Here is a 22,550-nt window from a genome sequence, read left to right on the forward strand (position 1 = left end):
AGGGAGTAGGGCTGAGGGCGGCGGAGATCAGTCCCGGGTACTGGCGCGGGGTCACAGACAGGAGAGGAGCGGGAGAGGGGGTTGGCGGGGCCCCCGGGGCGGCTGGGGCCGTAGGTCTGTCTGTGTCCTCGGCGGGCGCCCCGAAGTCTGGGGCCGCCGGGACTCCAGTTCCGCCGGCTCCTGCCAGAGACTCCAGGCCGCACTTTCCCCTCCTCCCGGCGCCTTCTCTCCAGTGAGGAGCCGAGCGCGGGCGGCGCGGGGGGAGGGGCGGCGGCGGCGAGAACAGCCAGTTGTTTAAAATCCTTCTAGAGCAGTTTCTAATTCCCCCCTTGCGCCGGGGTTCGGAGGGGGGTGGGGGGAAGGAGAGCGGGAGGAGGGAGGAGAGCGGAGAGGGAAGGAGGGAGGGAACCCGGGAGGGAGGGCAGGAGGGAGGAGACTGCCGCTTAGGCTGTAGCCGCCACCGCGCGCTTCGGCAGGCCGGAGGGAGGGGGAGGCCTGTCCGTCTCGCGCGTTGCCTGGGCGAAGGGGGCGGAGCTTTGGCGTGGGGCGGCCAATAGTGGGGGTGGCTGCGTGGGTCGCCATGGGGACGGGGCTGTTCCCGGGGAGGCTGTGATGGGTTGACAGGTGCGTGACAGTGGGAGCTGCTCTCGGCACAAGCATGTACGGCAAAGGCAAGAGTAACAGCAGCGCCGTCCCGTCCGACAGCCAGGCCCGGGAGAAGTAAGTGTCTCCGCTTCTCACCCATCTCCGCCTTCACACGCGCGCACACACACGCACGCACTCGCACACTCTCGCGGAGACACAGACACACAGACACTCTCGCCCGGGGAGAGCCGGGGGTGGGCTGGCAGGGGGAGGGGTACGCGAGCTGGGGGCGTGCGGTGCGGGGAGCGGCTCCTTCCCGGGAGGGGCCCGCGCGGGGCGGGCGGCCGTGGCGGCTGCGGGCTCGAGGGAGCGCGGGTGCTGGGGGGCGGCGGCGGTGCTGCTGGCGGGGATGGAAACTTGTTTGGCTGATTGAGGCGAATAAGCCGCGGGTTCACCTCCTCTCAAAGTAACTTTCGAGCTGGGGTCCGGGGCTGCAGGGACCGGGAGAGCCGCCGGGGGTCGCGGGCGGGTGGAGGGGGCGGCTGCGTGGACGAGGGCGCGCGGGGGGCAGATGGGTGCTCGGAGCGGCGCGCTGGGGTCGGGCGGGCGGCTCGCGGGGCGCCGCGGCGGGGGCTCGGGGCCGGGAGCGCCGGGCGAGGCGAGGGCGGCGGTGCCCGGCGCGCGGCGGGCGGAAGCCGGGCGCGGAGCGGCCGAGCGGGGCCCCACGGGGCGCGGAGGGCGTGTGCGGGCGTGGGCCGGGGGCGTCCGGGCTCGGCGGCGGGCGGGGGCCCGCGGGGCCGTGGCCCCGGCGCCGGGCGGAGCGGGGCCGGGCCGGGGGGCGCCGGGGTCGCGGCCGAAGTTTGGGAGTCAGTGAAGGAGCAAGTTCCCGGGGAGGAAAAGTGCCGGCGAGGAGGGAGCCGCCGGGGCCGCTGGCGTCGCTGTCTCTCGGCGGACCAACTCCGCGCCGGCGGCGGCCGCGAACTTTTTTTGGAGACTTGCCGCCTCCCGAAGGTCGGGGGCCCGGCGGCCGCGGCGGCGGGCTGGGCGGGGCCCGCGGGCGGGGGTCGGGGGGCGCGGCGCGGCCGGCCGGGGAGGGCTGTCCGCGGCGGGGAGGGGCAGGGGTCCGGCGCGGCGTCTGCGGGCGGGGAGCCGCGTGGCGCCGGGGGGAGTGGTTGGGTCGGGGTTGTGGGGAGATACAGGTGTTAACTTCGGTGGGCGCCCAGAGGAGGCTGGCGAGGAGAGAGCCCCTCCCGGCCCGGGATGCCGCCGTCACGGCACAGTGCGAAGCAGGGCTGTTTGCTGCTATTCTTACGTACTTGTAACGGTGCTTTGGTTGTTACTAAAAATGAGAGCGAATAGTGACTGTGACCACTGAGGAAGAACCCCTTTTTTCCGTGCAGCAGATCAGTGATTCCCAGTAACCACCTCCGCGCCGCGGGCGAGGCTCATCCTTGTCGGTGAACGCACTCTGCCTGGCCGAGGGGGTTCAGCCTGGGGAAAAGTCTGAGAGCATCTCTCAAAAGCTACTTGGTTACCTTGCGCACGGAAATAGCTGCGTAAATAAAAACCCAGTGCGCGGACGACCGAGTTTCCCTCGTTGCTTTAGGCAGTTAGGAGTCTTCTCCTGAAAGTTTCTTGTGCCCCAGGGATGGCAACATCTCCTAATCTTTGTGTTGGCAGCAACACACACAACTCCCATAGGATTTAGGGGTGGCAGGCCTTGATGTAGCAAAACAAAAAAAAAATTAACTGAGAGATGCTGTTTGTTTTTTTCCAGAGGTATTTTCTGAGGAGCTACATTTAAGGATCTTGTTGCTGTGACAAGGAATATATATATAAAAAGATCGAAGTTTAGAAATAACAGCCTAACTTGTGTGCATTCATCATATATGTGATAAAATAAAAACATTTAAAGGAGGCTGTTTTAATGATTACAGAGTATTTGGATTTCATGCTATTGGGAGTTGAAGAATTGAAGTGTATTGAGGCAGAATCTTATTTATTTTGGGGTGCTTGAATTTGAGAATCCAAATAATTTTGGATTTTAATTGGATTCGCAGGACTGGCTGAGTCTAATCTGTATCCTGATAACTTTATAATTTTTTTTTTTTGTATCTGAGATAATGAGGAAGTTGGACCTGGTGTGTCTGTGGTCCTTGCTAGCTCTCATTCTGTGATTCTGTCATGAAAACAAATAATTGCCACTTTTGCTGTCACATCTACCGCACTGAACAGCTAAGGAACATCTACTCTTGTAAGCAGAGTGGTGAGGGTTCTGCTAGATGGTGCTATTTGATTTAAATAAATTTCTTCCATTCATTGTAATTGGCAGCAGGAATCCTGGACTGGCTTGGCTTATGAACTAAATATAGGTGAAGAGGCCACTTCTGGAGAATTGACAGTGACTGTCCTGGGTTAATTGTTGTTGCATTAATTTTTAGGTGAATGTTTGAATCTGAGAAAAACTCTGAGATTCTATTTTATAGAATAACCTTGGTTTCATTTTGGTGGGAGGGTTGTTCTCATGGCTCAGTTTTCCCCTTTATGTTTACCTGGGACTATAATGGCAGTATTCTACAACAGTCTGCTAACTTCTCAAGATAGGAATCTTAAAGTTATCTTTAAAATGGATGTCATCAGATTAAAAAAAAAATTTAAGGTGGCAGATTTTAAAAAGTATCTGAGCAAACAAGAATGCTCTTTTAGTAAGCAAATTATAGTTGTTCTGATCTTAAAAATCTTGGGAATAATTTATTTGTCAGTAATAAATGTGTATTTATTTTACTGTAATAAAAATGTTCTTAAAAGTGTCATTATTATGAATAATGGCATGCGTGTAAAATAAAAATATGTATTGGTTTATGATCTATCAAGAAATGTGTTTTCTAACTTGAGTTCATAGTGGATAGCTGATAAATGCTTACTATATTATTATATCTTTGCTTTCTCTTTTGTTAAAAAGTCACAATATGGAATACTTGAAATTAATTTGTAGGTTTTACACTTTCTATAATTTCAGTATACAGTTCTGAACATAAAAATAGTCAGGTTAATTATTTTGTTTCAAAAACCAGACAGATCAAGTCTATACAAAGGTTTGGATTAGGTTTAATTACAGAGAGAGTGATTGAAAACCCTTGGAGGGGGGTGGGATGTTTGTGCAAAACTTTAAATTCTGATCCTGTTAGGTCATTTTCCCCTTTAGCAGCCTTTCTTTGTAACACTAATCACAATGGTAATTTAGTAACTATGTAATTGATTGTTTAATGTTTAGTTTCCTCTAAAATGTAAGTTTCTTGAGGGCAAGGGATAATACTTCTGATTTCTTCTCTGAGGTATCCTTGACATTAAGGACAGTATGTTAAAAGCACCAAATAAATACTTGTTGAATAAATGAAGATGTTAGACTCAAAGGAATTTTTTCAATGTGAAAAAAATTTTTTTCAGTGACCTTTAAAATAGGGACTTTGAAAGTTTTGAGTTTCACATTCTCTAGCTTAGTTGTATTTCAAAAACAGCCAATAACGACACAACAGTAATTATTATTTGTTTGTCCTTCTATGTACTGGTCACCGTATTTTCTCTAGTTCTCCCAACAATTCTGCAGGATAGTGATTTTTTTCTCCACTAAAGAAATAAAATTGGGGCCGGCCCCGTGGCTGAGTGGTTAAGTTCCCAAGTTCCCCTTCGGCGGCCCAGGGTTTCAAAGGTTCGATGCTGGGCAACGACATGGCATTGCTCATCAAACCATGCTGAGGCAGTGTCCCACATAGCACAACCAGAGGCACTCACAACTAGAATCTACAATTATGAACTGGGGGGCTTTGGGGAGATGAAGAAGAAGAAAAAAATAAAACTACAACTCTGATTAGTTAAGTAACTCGCCCAGGTGATACACTGCTAGCTGGGTTTCTGACGAAGATTTCTCTAACTTCAGAACCTGTGGTTGAAGCTGAAAAATACATTTTCCAGTATACCAGATTTTCTTCCTGATCAAGGGTAGGACGCTACAGATTTAGGGAACAGCATTACGTAATCAGATATAACAGACTAAAGATTTGATCAGATACGCAGCCTTACCCACTGTATATCCTGATGCTCACACCCTCCATTTTGACAGACTGCAGACGTGTGTGTGTGTTGTGAAGGCATAGAAATTATAGGAGTGAAAATTGGGAGCCTAAAATAATGAAGAATCCTTGTTTCTTCATATTTTTTCTTCCAGGAATTTTGTGTTATCACCTGCATTTTAAAGTTAAACATTGTAGTTGTGAGCAATCCCTGTATGAAATTGCTGAGCTTTAAGCCACACTCTATGCCACAGAAAGAATAACTAGCATCTGCAATAGATAAGTGGTGATACTTCTTTTTTATTAAACTCTTTGATCCTTTAAAATTACATAATAGCACAGAAAGATGAATCTGCTGTGAAGCAAAGTTGAACATAAGATATGCATACTGGACAGTGACATTATGTGAAGTAAACTTGGCAGAAACAACAGAAATCAAACTGCATGTAACCTAGGGCCCTAAGAAGTAACTTTAGTTTTTAAATTATGAATCTTTTAATAGAATATACCAAGAAACAGGGACCATATGCTCATTTTTAAGTGGTTAAAGTCTAATGAACATTTAAACACTATATGAAAGAGAGTTTATAGGCATCAGTATCTGCCAGCATCACCTTAATTTCCCTCTTTCTTTTTATTGTGACCCCCCTTAAAAATCATAAATTTTCCTTCTTCTGTCCTTCCTTCCTGAAGGAAATAGAGTTAAGGCAAGTGAATACAAATCTCTTCAGAAACTTGATTGCCTAGTAGTTAATGCAGTTAATGCCATTTAAGATTTCTAAAACTAGTGAAGGGATACCTTTATGGGAATGAAATTTTCTGTAAGATATTAAGTTGACACTCCCGGTCCCAGACTCAGGATGTTTCTTCCAAAATAGTAAACGTGTATCTAATATGTCATCTTAGCTTTGAGAGTTTTTCTTTTGATTGATCTCTCATATTTTAGAAAAAGTACCCCAAAAATGATTTTTTTGAATGTACACACATAAAGAAAAAATGTATGTGTTTACCCAGAGATTTATTCTGACTCTCAGAAATAGTATTAATATTGCAATGTATTTTTTTAGAGCTATGAAGGAAAAAAACGAAAGGTTTGTTTCCACACTTTAGAGCCAGTTTGCCATATAAAACTGATTCATGATGAAAAAAGTTACTAAATTTTAGTTGTTGTGCCGTAGTGGACCAAATGTGTCTTACATCATCAATTACTACTAGAAAGCAGAGTTATTTTGTTTTAAAATTAAAAGATACTGTGGGCAGGGATTGCAATGCCTAGATTGCAGTTTATTAAAATTTCACCCCAATAGTTTAGAGTTAGAAGTAAAATTTGGGGAAAAAACATTTTGAATTTAGAATCTTCTTCCTTCCATAGAGATCACAACTGTTACATTAATGGTGGGACATAGGATTGAGGATTAATGTACTGGATTTAAAAGACGTGATACTACTTCTGGGAATATATAATTAAAAAAATATTGCAGATAATTATAATTTTATTTTGAAATCCATGGGAATATTCTCTACTATTTTGTGTACATTATTGCTTTGACACTGGTATGGGAATGAAATATTTGCCTGCTCGTGACATATTGTTGGTTAGTAATATGTAAGCCTCTGTAAATATGCTAAAATATTAATTTTATTAATAACTTATTGGTTCCCAAAGCAATAGAATAAGATATATTTGTTAATATCTGAAGAGAGTTTGGAATAAAAAATAAGTGATTATATTTAGATTTTAAACTTATCAGATTTTGTGTACGTTTTACAAATGTAACGTCTGTTCCTGTAAGGTATTGTTAAAATATGTATATAACTGAACATGAGTAGGGCTCTGAAGTTATTTGACTGCTATGCCAAACCCCATGTGTGCTACAAAAAGTCATCTGAAGGGTGGTCCACCAAGATTTGTGTTCCTGTGTGTTTTCGGTAATGTTAAAGAAGTAGTGGAGGCTCCTCTCACCTTTCCCAAACTGTCTGTCTTATTCACTGTGTGAGGACGTTGAAAAACAGGTAGAAAAATGGTCTATGTAGGGAGGAATAGAGGTTTTCCAGGTGACTTTTAATAGCCCTGCAGGCTGTGCAAATTCATGGTTGGTCATAATGGGTAATTGGTAATTTTTGTTAGAGTAGGTTAATATTTAAAGATTTTTGAGAAGTGGAGCTAACAATGTTTTTGTAATATCGACAGGATCAAAAATTTATCTGGACTCAGCCTGGACAGTTCCAATGCAATGAAGGAATTAATATTCATTCTTTGTTCATCTTTAAAAGAGAAACTTCAGTTGTTGTCACTTCTTTAGTAATGACAAAACTACTCTCCTATTTTACTTTAAGAATTTTGATTATTCTATTTCATGTAGAACCCTAAACAGCTTTCCAACAGTAATGAGCCATTATAACATTTTAAATCACAATTCAGCTGGACTGAGTTTGAATCAATGACCTAGCAATCTCCTACTTTTGATCTGTATTAATTTTGCTTCGTGGCATATCAGACAAGTAGTTCAGCACAGAAAAAATTGTGGAGACTGAAATATTCTCTTTTCCTATTTTTCAAGAATGTTTTTGTAATTGTAGCTATAATATAGTTTTAATTACTAATATAGGTTTAATTTTTAATTAGTAAATCTAAGTCATTAAAATACTCATGAAATATTTGTGAAGGTAAGAATAGTAGATGAAAATTTATACGTGGGTCTGTCCATGTAAGTTAGGAGAGGAGTTGGTGCCAAAAACAGGCTTTTGCCTGAAGTTGATGTGGTTATTTTTCTTTAGTGATCTGATATTTGCCTTGATTCTCCTTTTATTTACCTACTTCAAACTTGAGAAAGAACCAAAAGCTACTTTATTTTTGGAAGAATGCTAGGTAAATGAATTATTCTATTAAAAATGATATTATTTAAACAGGATTAAAACAAATGTTTTCTGTAGCATAACAAAGTCCTAAATACTACCTAAAGAGTTTGTGGAGTTTTGTCATAAAAGTTATTGTTTAATGGAGCAATAACAGCAATGCTATCATTTGAGTATTTTGTTTATGTTTGGCACTTTACTTGCGTTGTCTCACTTAATCTCCTCAAGAATGCACTAGTCTGTAGGAACTATTTTCTGTTAATGTTAAGAAGAAACAGAGGCTTGAGAGTTTATCATGCTTTTGGCTGCAGGTGTCAAAACAGGAGGTAGAAAATGGCTTAATTGATCAGGGTTTAAAAATGAATCTCACGTAACAGGATGCCTGGAGGAGGTAGTTTCAGAGTTGATTCAGGGAATCAAGAACATCAGGATTCAGGACCAGCTTCTCTGCTATCCTCATGGTTTCCCTCTCTTGAATGCAGTGTCCCTGCATCAGGTTCCCAGTATCATTTCTTCATACAACCAAGGATAAAGGCAGGAAGAAGGGTATGGTTTTTCCTTCTTCGTGTCTCATTAATCAGAGAGGAAAACCTCTTCTTGAAGTTGCTTAGCAGATATCTTCTTATGCCTTATTGAAGAGAACTGTAAAATGCCCTCCCCTAAACCAATTACTGACGAAGGTAATGGGATTACCATAATTGGCTTAAATCAGTCATCTTCATCCTCTGGGCTGGAAACATGCTCCCTAGTACCTGAACTACCTAAACAGAACTGGGAGTCTTTGGCAAGGAAGATGTATCTTGAGAATTTGGAGAGAATAAAATGAGTTCCTGCTCTCATGGAACCTCCTTTCAAGTTTGAAGGAGAAACATATAATAATACACAGATAAATGTAGTAGGCAGTACCAGATAGTCGTAAGTGCTGGGAAAGTAGTACAGTAGGCTGATGTAATAGAGATTTGATTAAATGGGACGCTACATTAGATCGTGGTTAAGGGAAAGTTCTTGGAGAAGGAGACATTTCAGCAGAAACCTGAGTAGTATTGAAAGAATCAGTCCTGAGAAGATTTGGGGTTAGAGTGTTTCAGGCAGGGCTGAACTACCATTGAGGAGCCTCTCAGCATCAGCATAATTGCTCAGGGATATGTAAAATATGAGCCAAATTTGGGATGAGAAGCTGTGCTAGGAATTCCTGGAGCCTGGTTTTGGTTTTTATTGAGGAATTGGGTGGTGGGTCTAGTTCGTCTGGGTTTTCCTAGGTAATAAGGTTGACAATCTCTTATCTCCCAAACCTCAGGGAAGCAGTTGTTCTTAATGAGGACAGTGCAGCATTTGGCCTTTATAATAATGTTGATGATAGAAATAGCTAAGATTTATTGAACGCTTAAAGCCTATTGAGTTGACAATGGATGGTACAACTAGTGTATTTATTTCTCGTAAGTTTCCCAAATTGGCTTAGACCTCCTACTCTGCTCTCATAGCAACCTCGGCTTTTCCTTTTACACGTCTGTCATAAATTAGTGAATTATTTGTGTGGTGTTGTGTTTAATGCTTCATCTCTTGGTTAGAGTGGAAGCTCCCTGAGAACAGGAAACATGGTGTTGTCTTCACTAATGTATTCCCACTGCTTAGCACAGTGCTTGAAATTCTGATTAGATATTTGTGGAATAAATGAATTAAGGATGTAACCGATTATAGATATATCACAACAGGATTATCACTGTATCTAGCTCATTTTCTCCCCAATATTTCTAATATTTGGTACCAGGATTAATATGTAATTTCTAAAGAAGAGTTTTCTATAATATAGGCATTTATTAGTCTTTCTGTGAAATTCAGGACTACAGGAGATTACCTAGTTGCATAACTATGAAGTATGTGTATATTTTTAATAGGAATTTTTGATAGAATAATTTCCTTTTGTTTCAACAAATTTAGTATAAATGGGATTATACTTTATAGTTTAAAGGTATTCTAACATGCTTTATTTTATTTAAATCTCACAATTTTGTGAGATAGGTGATAATTCCCATTGACTATTGAGATTTATAAATGGAAATTGACTTACCCTGCTAGGGTAATACAGATAATATATGGCAGAGCTGAGCCATATTTAATTTTTTGGTTCCAAGGTCCGTGTTCCTTTCCTTATACTACAGCTGCCTCTTTTAAAATGAGAGATTCATATATATTTTAAGAAGGCTTAGGTATGGATTTGATTCAACAGAGAATCATGGTTTAGATGATAGTTCAAAGTTTGTGTCAGTACTTTGATTAAATGAAAAATATTGTTATACCGTGAGTTAAATGCAATCCTATATAATTACTTAACGGTAAAAGTGCTACATCATAAGTAAAATCTCATTTTTGTTTGAAATCCTTATGCTTTTGTTGTGTGAGTTGATTGGTTTGGGATTTAGGGTAGTTTGGGTTTCTAATTTGTGAAGGCTTAGGCTAATTTTGATCAATGAACTCTTCTGATTCCTTTGCCGGTTAGCTTCCATTTGGAGGGTTAGGGTAGTGGGAGGGGAAGGAAAGGAGTTTTCCTTTTGTCTGTCTCCAAAGAGGGAGGGAAAGTCTTTTAATATGGATTATTGATAGAATATTCTTTTCTTCTTCTTGTTTTTATGGTGATAAAATACATGTAACATAAAATTTACCATTTTAGCCATTTTTAGGTATACATTTCAGTGGTATTAAGTATATTCCCATTGTTGTGCAACCATCACCACCATCCGTCTAGAACTTTTTCATCTTCCCAAACTGGAACTCTGTGCCCATTAAGTAATAACTCCTCATTTCCCCTTCCTCTCAGCCCCTGGCAACCACATTTCTATTTTCTGTCACAATGAATTTGATTATTATATGTATGTTGTATAATAGAGTCATACAGTATTTGTTTTTTTGTGTCCACTGCTTTTCTTGGTTGATCCCTCCAGCAACTTGATAAGGTAGATATAATCCCCATTTTAAACATGAGGAAACTGATTCTCGGAGAGGTTGTATACCTTGTCCAAGGCCGTGGAATAAGTTGCCTAATCTGGATTCAGACTCAGATTTCTGACTCCACTGCCCATTTTAACCATTTAACCTCTTTGTTTCATTGCTTAATATGGGAAAAAAAAATAATGGGAGTTGTGAGGGTGGGGAGTGGGATGGGAATGCTTAGATAGTTCTTTTCACGTGTATCCGCCATTTTGAGTTGGGGTGGGAGGCAGTAGGGAAGAGGGAGGGTAAGGAGAGCATTTTACAGCTGCTAAAACAGTGGGCAGAATTATAGCTACCGAAAGTGCTCCACAAATGGCTCTGAATTCTTTAGCTGCTATCTGAGATTTAACAACGTGGATGTAATGCTTGTCAGAGGAAGATGCCATTTAGGAGCTCAGGTTATAATTTCAGGTAGAGCTGTTTCTCCATTCTTCTTTCTGTATCTAGAAGCAAAGTCATCTGGCATAAGTTACTTTATTTGGTAAATTTTAGAGTCAGAAATGAATAGAAACAGAATAAGTAATATCTAGGAAAAAACCTTTCTCCTCTAATTATGAATCTCCTCTACATGTTGTTTCTTCCAGCCAGCATATGGCCTGTTGATTTTTTTGTTTGTTTTTGGACTAGGGCATCTGGAAAGTTCCATGTGGTCCAGGAGCAATAGTACAACCATACTGAATCTATTACATAGTTATTTCTGTAGTACTGACTATTATGAAAAATAGAAACAATTCTTTCGTTTCATTTTTTTCACAGCATCATGTGTTATTTGTCATTTATAATTAGATTAAAATTATGTGATGATTACACTTTATCAGAGCATTTAAGCAATAGCAATTATTAGGAAGCTCTTAAAGGTGTTTCAGTAAGCAATTTTTTTTTTTTTTACCCTGAATTAAACTGAGAGACTGATACTGTTATTCTTTCATTTAGAAATATTGTAATGGAAAAACTTAGGTGACGTTTCTTACCATAAAATATTTTACACATGCATATACATATATGTATGTGTGTATATATTGGGAATAGTTTTCAGGTGGGAATTCATCTTGGAAAATGACTTACTAATTCATTTTGAATTCAAATTGGTACTGGGTCAATTATGCAAGTGATTTGGACTTATGCATTCAGGGCCCGAAAGATTGAGGTGTAGGCAGACTTTTACTAAAACATTAAAGGCTTTTGATGCTTTTTTGTAAGATGGGCATATCATTAATGAGAGAGCTCATGAGTTCTGGCAAAAGCACTTGTGAAAATGCTCCTAGCTGACAAAATGTTTCTGTGTTTGTGTTAGTCAGATCCCCAGCAGGACAGCTCCGTTAAAAGGATAATTGAAGAGAGTTTGATGAAGGTATGTGCAGGATTAGAACCAACAAGGGATGGAGGAACACCCAGGAATTAGCAACAAAGGAGCTTTACCCCCTCAGATCTGAAGGGGAAAAGGGAGATAGCAGCTACTGGAATCTGGTGACGGAGTGCTGTGGTCATTGCAGCAAGGTCACCCCCCTGGAGCTGTGTTTTTATGAAGAACAACACACCCACCGTCAAACCCACTGTGGACAGAAGCTGGAGGCCTGGCAGGGAGGGAGTCGCCTTTCTTCTCCTGCCTTCTGATCCACTGATGCCTCCTTTCTGTAGAACACAACTGGAAGCCAGAGGCCAAGGGTGCTGACCTGATATACTCTGTAGAGATGAGCCTCCCAGGTCCCAGCAGAGCACACAGGGTCGAGAGTGGGTCTGGCAGGGCCAACGGAGAATATCCAGGACAGTGTTCAAATTTTAATTTTTTAAAAATTTGAAACAAGTCTTATGGTTCTTTGTATAGAATGGCCTGAGAAAATAGAGCTTTTTAAAAAGTTGAGTTTTGTCAAAATAACATTTAAAATTAGTTTTTAAAACCCATGTAACTTTATTATGATATTATAAATTTGTATACGTTTTATGAGGCGGGAATAATATTCCTTCTGCTTTCTGTTTCCCCGTTCCTTTATTCATTTAAGAAATATTAACTGTCAGCCTCTTTTGGGCCAGCTTGAGTCAGATCTAAATGACACAGCTGTGTCTGCCCCCCAGGAGCTCACTATCCAGAGGGGGCTCACTCTTGGTGATGACCACAGTGGGTAACAAGCACTATAGCGGGTATGCAGAAGGTGCTATGGGAGTTCTGAGAAAGGGCATTGCATCTAGCCTAGGGCTATGATAGCCTCAGGAGATATTTCTAAGAGGATATTTATTAAATGAGAAGTAAGCATTAGCCACATGGTGGGGGGCAGGGGGCAAGTAAAGAGTATTCTGGGGAGAGAGAGAAACATGCAGAAACATGGAGGCATTAAAGAGTATGGTATATTTGGTGAACTGCAAGAAAGTTGGTGTCACTGGGTGTGCTGTAGGGAAAAGTCTGGTAAATTAAACAGGAACTGTTTCAAGAATGACCTTAAATAATAGCTTGACCTGGAAGATAAGCAATTTTAAGCAGAAAAGTGACATCATCTGAGGCATGTTTTAGAAGAACCATTCTGGAAGTAATATGGAGGATGGGGTAATGGGAGAGATGGATATGTTAGGGAGCTGTTGTATTGGGTAAGCTACTGTAATAGTGCATCCTTTTTCTATACTACTGGCAGTCCAGGGGGTGTCTTGGGATGTAGAATACGTAGGACTTGGTGGTCAAATGTGCACAGTTAGGATTTTTAAGATGACTGTAATCCTGGGTAAAAGTTTCAGTCATAGACTTCTTGGTACTACAGGAAGAAGAACAGATCGGTGTAAGGAGGAAGATGATGAGTTCAGTTTGAGATGCCATTCAGATCTAGAGATGGAGCACTTTGGGAGGAAACCGGATGTGTGATTCTTGAGCGGGGGATGGTGGTATCTGGGCTGGAGATACAGAATTGAGAAAGGATGGGGAAAGAGAAGTCACATTGTAAGCATAAAGCACCTATGTTTCAGGCATTATGCCAGGCAGCTAATTTATATTTTATTTTATTCTTTACGGTGCTATGAAGTAGGTGTTATCATCTCCATTTTAAATGATGAGGAAACTAAGTCTTTAATAATAGGATAAGTAATTTAGCCAAGTTGCACATGTCAGACCTGGAATTTGAACTCAGGTTTAGCTCATTCTTTCTCTCTTTTTAAAAAATAACTTTATTGAAGTATGACATTCGTTCAGAAAAGTGTACATAAGTGTATAGCTTGATGAATTTTCACTAACTGAACACACCAGTGTGACCAAGCACCTATATCAAGAAAAAGAACATTACCAGCACTCCAGAAGCTTCACACATGCCATGCCGCCATCCCTGGGCTTTTAACAGCATAGTCTAGTTTTTCCTGTTATGTCCCTTATAATGGCCTATTTTTCTTTGCTTGCATATCATTTGAAGCCGTGAGATGGGAACGAAGTCGTTCTTCGTGGGACTGTCCGGGGAGAAAGTGTGAGGAAATCAAAGGTGGAACCTTGGGGAGTATTTAAGGGACAGATGGAAGAAGAGTTTGAGATTGAGACTGAAAAGGAACGCTAGAGAGACGTGAGGGAAACTCAGAAGGGATTGGCGTCACAGAAGTCAAGGAAGGGGACTTTTGAGGATGGAGACGTAAGTTACTATGCCAGGTATAGCAGAAGGAATGGAGAGATTGTCTGTGACCTCAGGGAGAACAGTGTCAGTGGAGGGAACCCAAGCTAATGTGCAGTGTTTTGAGGAGCTGGATGTAAGGCAAGGCAGTCGAGACATTGGATGTGGACAGCCTCCCCCTGGGAAAGGAAGTACAGAGAGAAGACTGACCAGCAGAGGGTGTAGGTTTTTTACCTGGGTAATTTTGCATGGCGGGGTGTTAGTTGGGGAACACTCTTTGGTTTTATTGTCTTGTAAAGAGGTTTTGTCAATTGGTTTGAACCACTTTTTTCTTAAAGGATGACACTACTGGGGTGCTCTAGGTGACATGGCAGGGAAAGAAGACAGTAGGTAAAGTGGTTTTAGCTTTAGTAGATGGGCTTAGAACGTGGCTATGAGTATGTGAATTTTTAAAAATGATTTTTAGGATAAGGTGAGACACTGGTGGGGTTATATTGCTAGTTTTTGTCAAAAGATTTTTAAAAGCTTTTTTGAATCTTTGGAGATAAGAATAAAGGGAATATTTTCAAGTGACAACTGAGAAATGACCGTGAAAGAGTTAAAAATACTTGAATTAATAGCTGTCTGCCGTGGCTGCCAGTCATTAGGCTATTAGCCTTTAAAGCAAGAGTTTGATGGGAAGGAATTTTTTAAAATCTCTCCTGGTTAGCATACTTGACCTCATCCCTGTAGAGTGTCTAAATTTCCTTCCTGCTTTTTAAATTGGTAGAGGGGACAAATGAGAGGACTTGAGTAATACTCTTTACATCGCACAATAGTACTCTTTAAAATCCTTTTTATTATTTAAGTAATAAATATTCAAAGTAAAAAATATAAAAATACAGATAAGGGAAATGAAGAAAATAAAAATAACCATGTAACTTCGTGATTTTTTTTCCAAATCCATACGTGCATGGAAAAATTTTGATATTATCTAATAAGAAAAATATGAAAGCCACTTGACTAAAAAGTACCCTTTTAAGTAAGAGGAAGAAAAGTAACCAAAGATAACATTTGTGAGCATTTATCATTTTCCAAGTTCCTAGTAAGTCTTTCTCTCAAAAACAAAAGTTAAAGAAAAAACTTAAAATCATTTACTTAATTCACTCATGAAATACTTATTCAAGGCTCGGCTCCCTCCCTGCCAGGCACTCTATGAGGTGGTGGGGATACAACACTGGGCAGGGTAGTGGGCAGGGTGAACCCTGCTGGAGAGGTACCGGGCTTGGGCACAGGGAACAGTCTGTGCTTGGGAGAAGTCTAGAAGTGAGAGAGAAACAGAAAGTTCAGTGCTTAAGGGAGGGATGATTTTGGAAAGATAGTAGAGGCTACAGAGATAAGCAAAGACTGGTTTCTGAAAGCCAGGCTAAGAATTCCGAATTCATCCTGAGGCCACTTGGGTTCCCTGTAAGGTTTTTAAGCAGGGAAGTGACTTGATCAGAGGTTACTTCTACCATCGTGAAAACAGGAAACAAGTCGTCTGAGATGTTAAAAAATGTCCATTCCATTTTACCCAGATCAAATAAAGCACAGATGGATTGATAAATATGCTGTGTTATTTGTTATAACAGGATAAGCTTAACCTCAGAGGAAAGCAAATGGACATATAGAAATGACATAATTTATGGTTTATTATTGATGTTCTATTTTTATGTAGTATTTTCTGATAAAAATTTCTAACATTTTTGCCCAGTCAATAGGAAAGTTTACAAAATGTGTTGTGAATTACATTGTTTGTAACAGACAAATTCTGTATTAATTTTTTAGTTAATTATTTAAAAGATATTTGAGTTTAAAAATTTTGAAGTATAAGTTAGAATAAGTTCTATGTAACATATCGTTAATAGCATATTTGCCTTTTACATAAATCTCATGACTTTTACTACAGCTTTGAAATGTAACTGACAGGATTAGGGTTGTTATTTATTTTTTGTTATATAGTTATAAAAGATATAATAAATTAAGTTTTGTCAGTATATATTTAATATGATTTGCAACATCCAGCATGAGATGAATTAACTAAAGTTTACAACCATTGCTGTTCTAAGCAAAATTCTTAAGTACTTTCATTTGATCACTAACTTAGCATGCTTATGTCCATTTAAAATCAACAGTGAGGAGCATGTGCAGGTCAATTTGATTTTTCTCTTGGGAACTTGAATAAAGTGGCATTTATTTAAAAAATTTTCCAATAAGAGCAGTGGTCTTGATATCAATTGTAAAATAACCAGTTATTGGAGAGGCAGTGATGGTACTGGCTTACGAGTGTACCATACCATCTTTAAATGTTTTTCTTATAAATAGAGAAAGCTCTTTCTGCCTAACAAATTCTTGAGGCTTTATAAGTTCATTTTCCTTTGCTGGTTGGTTGTCTACGTGGTGTGTGCTGAGAATTTGTTTATGTTATGGATGTACTTCTCTTGATCTCTTTTGCTTGTCCTCTTGGCAAGGCTAGCAACTTTGAAATGTATAAGAATTGTGTATGTGTTACAGTAGGCTGCTGTCATTTAGAGTAAAGTTGAGGGAGGGAAATATTTGCATCAAACTGCAAACAAAAACCACGATGAAAAATATTTTAGGTTTACCAGCCCTTTAAAGTGTTAAAGATTGCTTAGAGATACTTTATGTTGTCTATTTTATCACACTTTTTCTTAGTTATTGTTCATATGGAAGTAATACAAATTAAACAATGACCTTTCTATCTACATATTTAAGAAGTTATAAAAGGCAAAGAAACAGGTACAGGTTGGTGTTACTTTTCCATCTTTTATTTATTTATTTTTTTAAGATTGGCCCTGAGCTAACATCTATTGCCAATCTTTTTTTTTGTTTTCCTTCTTTTTCTCCCCAAAGCTCCCCAGTACATAGTTGTATATTCTAACTGTAGGTCCTTCCAGTTCTGCTATGTGGGGCGCTGCCTCAGCATGGCTTGATGAGTGGTGCTAGATCCACACCCAGGATCTGAACTGGCGAAACCCTGGGCTGATGAAGCAGAGTGAGCAAACTTAACCACTTGGCCATGGGCCAGCCCCGAAGTAGCTTTAACTCAAATAAAATAAAGGGTCTTAAGTCTTCATTCTACTCAGAAAATGTCATCCTTTCGTCCATTTACTTTAAATGAATAAGTATTTATGATACAATGTACACATTTCTGATTGTCTCTGTAGTTACATTTGATTTTTTTCCGGTAATTGCAAGATGATATTTTTTTTTATTGCAGTAACATTGGATCATAACATTATATAACTTTCAGATGTACGTCGCAATATATTTAAAATTCTGTATAGATTACCTCATGTTCACCGTCCAAAGACTAATTGTAATCCATCACCACACATGTGAGCCTAATCACCCTTTTCGCCCTCCTCCCTCCCCTCTTCCCTTCTGGTAACCACCAATCCAATCTCTGTTGCTGTGTGTGTGTTTGTCGTTGTTTTTGTCTTCTGCTTATGTGTGAGATTATGTGGTATTTGACTTTCTCCCTCTGACTTATTTCACTTAGCATAATACCCTCAAGGTCCATCCATGTTGTCACAAATGGCCCGATTTCATCATTTCTTATGACTGAGTAGTGTTCCATTGTGTATATATACCACATCATCTTTATCCATTCGTCCCTTGATGGGCACGTAGGTTGCTTCCAAGTGTTGGCTCTTGTGAATAATGCTGCCATGAACATAGAGGTACATGTATCTTTATGCATTTGTGTCTTCAAGTTCTTTGGATAAATACCCAGCAGTGGAATAGCTGGATCGTATGGTAGATCTAGTCTTAATTTTCTGAGGAAACTCCATACTGTTTTCCATAGTGGCTGCACCAGTTTACACTCCCACCAGCAGTGTATGAGGGTTCCCTTCTCTCCACATCCTCTCCAACACTTGTTGTTTCCTGTCTTGTTAATTATAGCCATTCTGACCAGAGTGAGGTGATACCTCATTGTAATTTTGATTGGCATTTCCCTGATAGTTAATGATGTTGAACATGTTTTCATGTGCCTATTGGCCATCCATATATCTTCTTTGGAGAAACTCTGTTCAGATCATTTGCCCATTTTTTAAATTGGGTTGTTGATTTTTTTTTTTTTAAAGATTTTATTTTTTCCTTTTTTCTCCCCAAAGACCCCTGGTACATAGTTGTATATTCTTCATTGTGGGTCCTTCTAGTTGTGGCATGTGGGACGCTGCCTCAGCCTGGTTTGATGAGCAGCGCCATGTCCGCGCCCAGGATTCGAACCAACGAAACACTGGGCTGCCCGCAGCAGAGCGAGTGAACTTAACCACTCGGCCACGGGGCCAGCCCCGGGTTGTTGATTTTTTTTTGTTGAGACATATGAGTTCTTTGTATATTTTGGATATTAACCCCTTATCTATTATATAGTTTGCAAATATCTTCTCCCAGTTGTTAGGTTGTCTTTTCATTTTGTTCATGGTTTCCTTTGCTGTGCAGAAGCTTTTTAGTTTGATGTCCCATTTGTTTATTTTTTCTATTGTTTCCCTTGCCTGGTCAGACATGGTACTTGAAAATAAGCTCCTAAGACTGATGTCGAAGAGTATGCTGCCTATGTTATTTTTTGGAAGTTTCATGTCTTACATTCAAGTCTTTAATCCATTTTGAGTTGACTTTTGTGTATGGTATAAGATAATGGTCTACTTTCTTTCTTTTACATGTGGCTGTCCAGTTTTCCCAACACCATTTATAGAAGAGACTCTCCTTTCTCCATTGTATGCTCTTGGCTCCCTTGTTGAAAATTAGCTGTCCATAAATGTGTGGGTTTATTTCTGGGCTCTCAATTCTGTTCCATTGGTCTGTGTGTCTTTTTTTGTGCCAGTACCATGCTGTTTTGGTTACTATAGCTTTGTAGTATATTTTGAAATCAGGGAGTGTGATATCTCTAGCTTTGTTCTTTGTCCTCAGGATTCCTTTGGCTATTTGGGGTCTTTTCTTGTTCCATATAAATTTTAGGATTCTTTGTTCTATTTCTGTGAAAAACGTGTTGGAACTTTGATAGGGATTACGTTGAATCTATAGATTGCTTTAGGAAGTATGGACATTATAACAATGTTAATTCTTCCAATCCAAGAGCACAGAATATCTTTCCATTTCTTTGTGTCATCTTCAGTTTCTTTCAACAGTGTTTTATAGTTTTCTGTGTACAGATCTTTCACCTCTTTGGTTAAGTTTATTCCTAGGTATTTTATTCTTTTTGTTGCAATTATAAATGGGATTGTGTTCTTAATCTCTTTCTGCGACTAGGTTGTTAGTGTATAGAAATGCAGCTGATTTTTGTATGTTGATTTTGTATCCTGTGACTTGACTGTATTCATTTATTATTTCTAAAAGTTTTTAGTGGATTCTTTAGGGTTTTCTATGTATAAAATCATGTCTGCAGATAAGACTGATGATATTTTTAAAAATTTTGGACTTTTATAGGGCAGAGAATAGTTTCATATTTTTTTAAATGTGTAAAAATTTAACTCGAACTAAGAACTATTTAGTATTCAGGGCCTTAATTCAGACAAAGATAGCCACTGTGACAGGCTTATGGGAGATCTTTCAGTTTCCCAAGTTACAGTGCTACATGCAAGTGCTGTCTAATTGTGACATTTGGTCAGATCAAGGTGAGTTATACAGAAAGAAAAAAGGAATCGATAAAATCTAGGGTTAATAATTTCTTAGATTTCCTAACAAATATGATCTGTCAGCAAAATTGGAGGACTGTAAAGAACAGTTCTTGGGCCTGTTTGATTTTAAATAATCCAATTTAGGTAGATTATGATAAGTTCGCATTATGTGAAATATATAGCTTATCAGTGAGAATACTTCAGTTTTGGGTCTAATGAGTTTTCACCTGTGTGGCTATAATGAGGGGTTTCTGACGCTTTTCTTCCAGCTGTGGATGTATTGATGGGAATCCCTACAATCATAATTTACCATGATCAAGGGTCCATTTTTCTGATGTTTGAAAGTCATGGGAGCTGTCTCTGTTCCCTCTGGGTTTGTCTATTACTGTACAACTAGTTCTCTTCTCTCGCCAACTTCCAAGTTATACTTTCTATTCAGTCGAATCCTGAGATTGTCGGCGCCTTCATATTTTTTCTATTGATAGTATTATATCTTGCTGATTGACATTAAAATGAGCTTGATAAGACCTTTATCTATTATTGGGGGATTCTAGGCATATTTATTTTCCCTGGCAAAGAAGGCTACAATATTAACAAGTCTATTAGAATTAACAAGTCTGTTAAATTTTAGAAATTTAAATCTTTTGAAATTATCCAAGATGAAGAGTCTTATGTAGAATTACTAAGACCTCTTTCCTTCCAGTGATGAGAGAATTATTCATTTAATTTTTTAAAGGCAGAAGTCGAATGTTTCTTGAGTGTGCTGTTTTCTAACTTTCTAAAATAACCAGAGATCACTTACCCAGCAATGCACAGGCTACTAAAATAGCTGAGGAGAGGGAGTATCTTTTTTTTTTTCTTTTTTAATGTTTACTAGAAAGAGCACAAAATACTCTGTAGTAGTGATAGGTGCATTGGCACAAAACTCACTTTTACCTGTTGTTGGGGTTTCTTCTGTATGAACTACTCAAAGAAACCAGGCTGCAAAGCTTTATGCGACATATAAAAGCAGCATTCAAATTACTTGTTTGGCTTTTATTTATTTGCATATGAAATTTGTTGTATTTATAAAAAGGGAAGTTCTTATAAAAAGCAACAAAACAGGAAAAACAAGCAAATTGTCATTTCTTCTGGTAGGTTATGATTCAGAACTTAGTTCAAAAAATTAAGTTTGAGAGATTCCATTTAATCTTGGTAGAGTTTTGATAGGAAATTTAATATGTAAAAACAAAACTATTTTATTTAAAACATTAAAAACATTATCTACCAGATACTAAAAGTAAATTTGCAGAGTGCATTGGTGTTACTGTTTATTGCATGTGTTGTATTTCAGGCTGTAAATTATTATTAATTTGTTCCATAAACACCAGTAATTTTTAATATATGTTTATGTTAAAGTATTTATCCATACTATGGGTCTTGGATTACCACTTTATTTTGAAAAAAGAGAATTATAGTTTTCATATTTAGAAACTAAGAAAAAAGAATTAAAACAAATTGAAGATCCAGATGGTTTAACATCATATGCCATTCATTTTTGCATATTTTAGTTTCTGAAATAAATTTATATTATGGTTCTGATTATGGTTTACTACTTTTGATGTAGCATTTTAAGGATTGCTATTAAGATTTTCTGGGGCCGGCTCAGTGGCGCAGCAGTTAAAATGCGCACGTTCCGCTGTGGCAGCCCGGGGTTCACTGGTTCGGATCCTGGGTGCGGTCATGGCACCGCTTGGCCAGCCATGCTGTGGTAGGCGTCCTACATATAAAGTAGAGGAAGATGGGCACAGATGTTAGCTCAGGGCCAGTTTTCCTCGGCAAAAAGAGGAGGATTGGCAGCAGATGTTAGCTCAGGGATAATCTTCCTCAAAATAAAAAAAAAAGATTTTCTAATTCACGTAAATGAATGATACTAGAGATAACCTTACCTTGATTTGACGTAAGGCGTCAAATCAAAGACCATCTTTTGAGGCCAATTTTAAAGCCTTTAAATCTAATGCTCCAATGCACTGCAGTGTTAAAACAGCAAAATCTTTTGTTCTCTTGACATCATAGTTGAAATGAAGATAGAATATTTCATTTCTCCATTTAAGTTAATGTTATACTACAAGAAAATTCCATTTTGTATTTTATCTTATCAGCTTCCCAAGTTAGAACCAACAGGGAGGAGAGAAGCAAAGCTTTGGGTATTGTCCCTCTGAAGTAATCTACAAGTAGATGGTTCATTGTTCTTAAGGGAAGGGAAAAGGATATCTTCTGACTTGGACATGGTCTCTTCTATAGATGTGTTGAAACCTGGAAATTGGAAAAAATCATATTAATTGAACTCTATTTGGATAGCGTAATTGACTTTCTACTTTTTAAGATTTTTTACAGGAACGGTTACCGAAACACTTGAAATGGATAAGCATTTTTGCCTGAAGCTTATTAAAACAGCCAGGAAATCTTTCTCCCTTACTTGGCATATGTAAAGATACTTTTCCGTAGGATATTGCCAAAGATTCATTTGGCTTGGCAACCATGTGAACTGTTTTGTGATTACTTCTTGGGGGCAGTAATTCTACTCCATGAAAATATTTGTGATTATTCTTTAAATCTGTGGTCATCTAAAAAAGATGAAGGGTTAATGTATAATTTCTTAATAAACTATTAATGTATTTCAGTGACCTAAGGAACGATATTAAATTGGTGATTTCATTAATCATCTTGCAGTCCCAATGAGGTAGACCTTAAACTCTATTTTATAAACAAAGAATCTGAGGCAAAAGCAGTTGGAAACTTAAGATCATACGTTTCAATATTTATAGAATCCATAT

The 22,550-nt window shown here is 39.4% G+C and overlaps 1 protein-coding gene across 13 annotated transcripts in view; it reads left to right on the forward strand.

Annotated features, from left to right (window-relative positions):
- Positions 1 to 386: 386 nt before the first annotated feature.
- The window catches only part of SSBP2 (single stranded DNA binding protein 2), a 290,537-nt gene continuing 268,373 nt past the window's right edge, over positions 387 to 22,550 (forward strand). For 3 of the 13 annotated variants that reach the window (XM_070517854.1, XM_070517849.1, XM_070517851.1), the window contains exon 1: positions 1,466 to 1,596. Coding sequence is in view for 6 of the 13 variants with exons in the window: in XM_014857023.3 (XP_014712509.1) it covers positions 659 to 720 (62 nt within the window). In the remaining 7 variants the exon portion in view is untranslated. The other 10 variants (XM_070517847.1, XM_044777910.2, XM_070517850.1 and 7 more) reach the window with 8 other exon arrangements.

Source organism: Equus asinus, chromosome 9 (assembly GCF_041296235.1).
Source record: "Equus asinus isolate D_3611 breed Donkey chromosome 9, EquAss-T2T_v2, whole genome shotgun sequence".
Taxonomy (NCBI): Eukaryota; Metazoa; Chordata; class Mammalia; order Perissodactyla; family Equidae; genus Equus; species Equus asinus.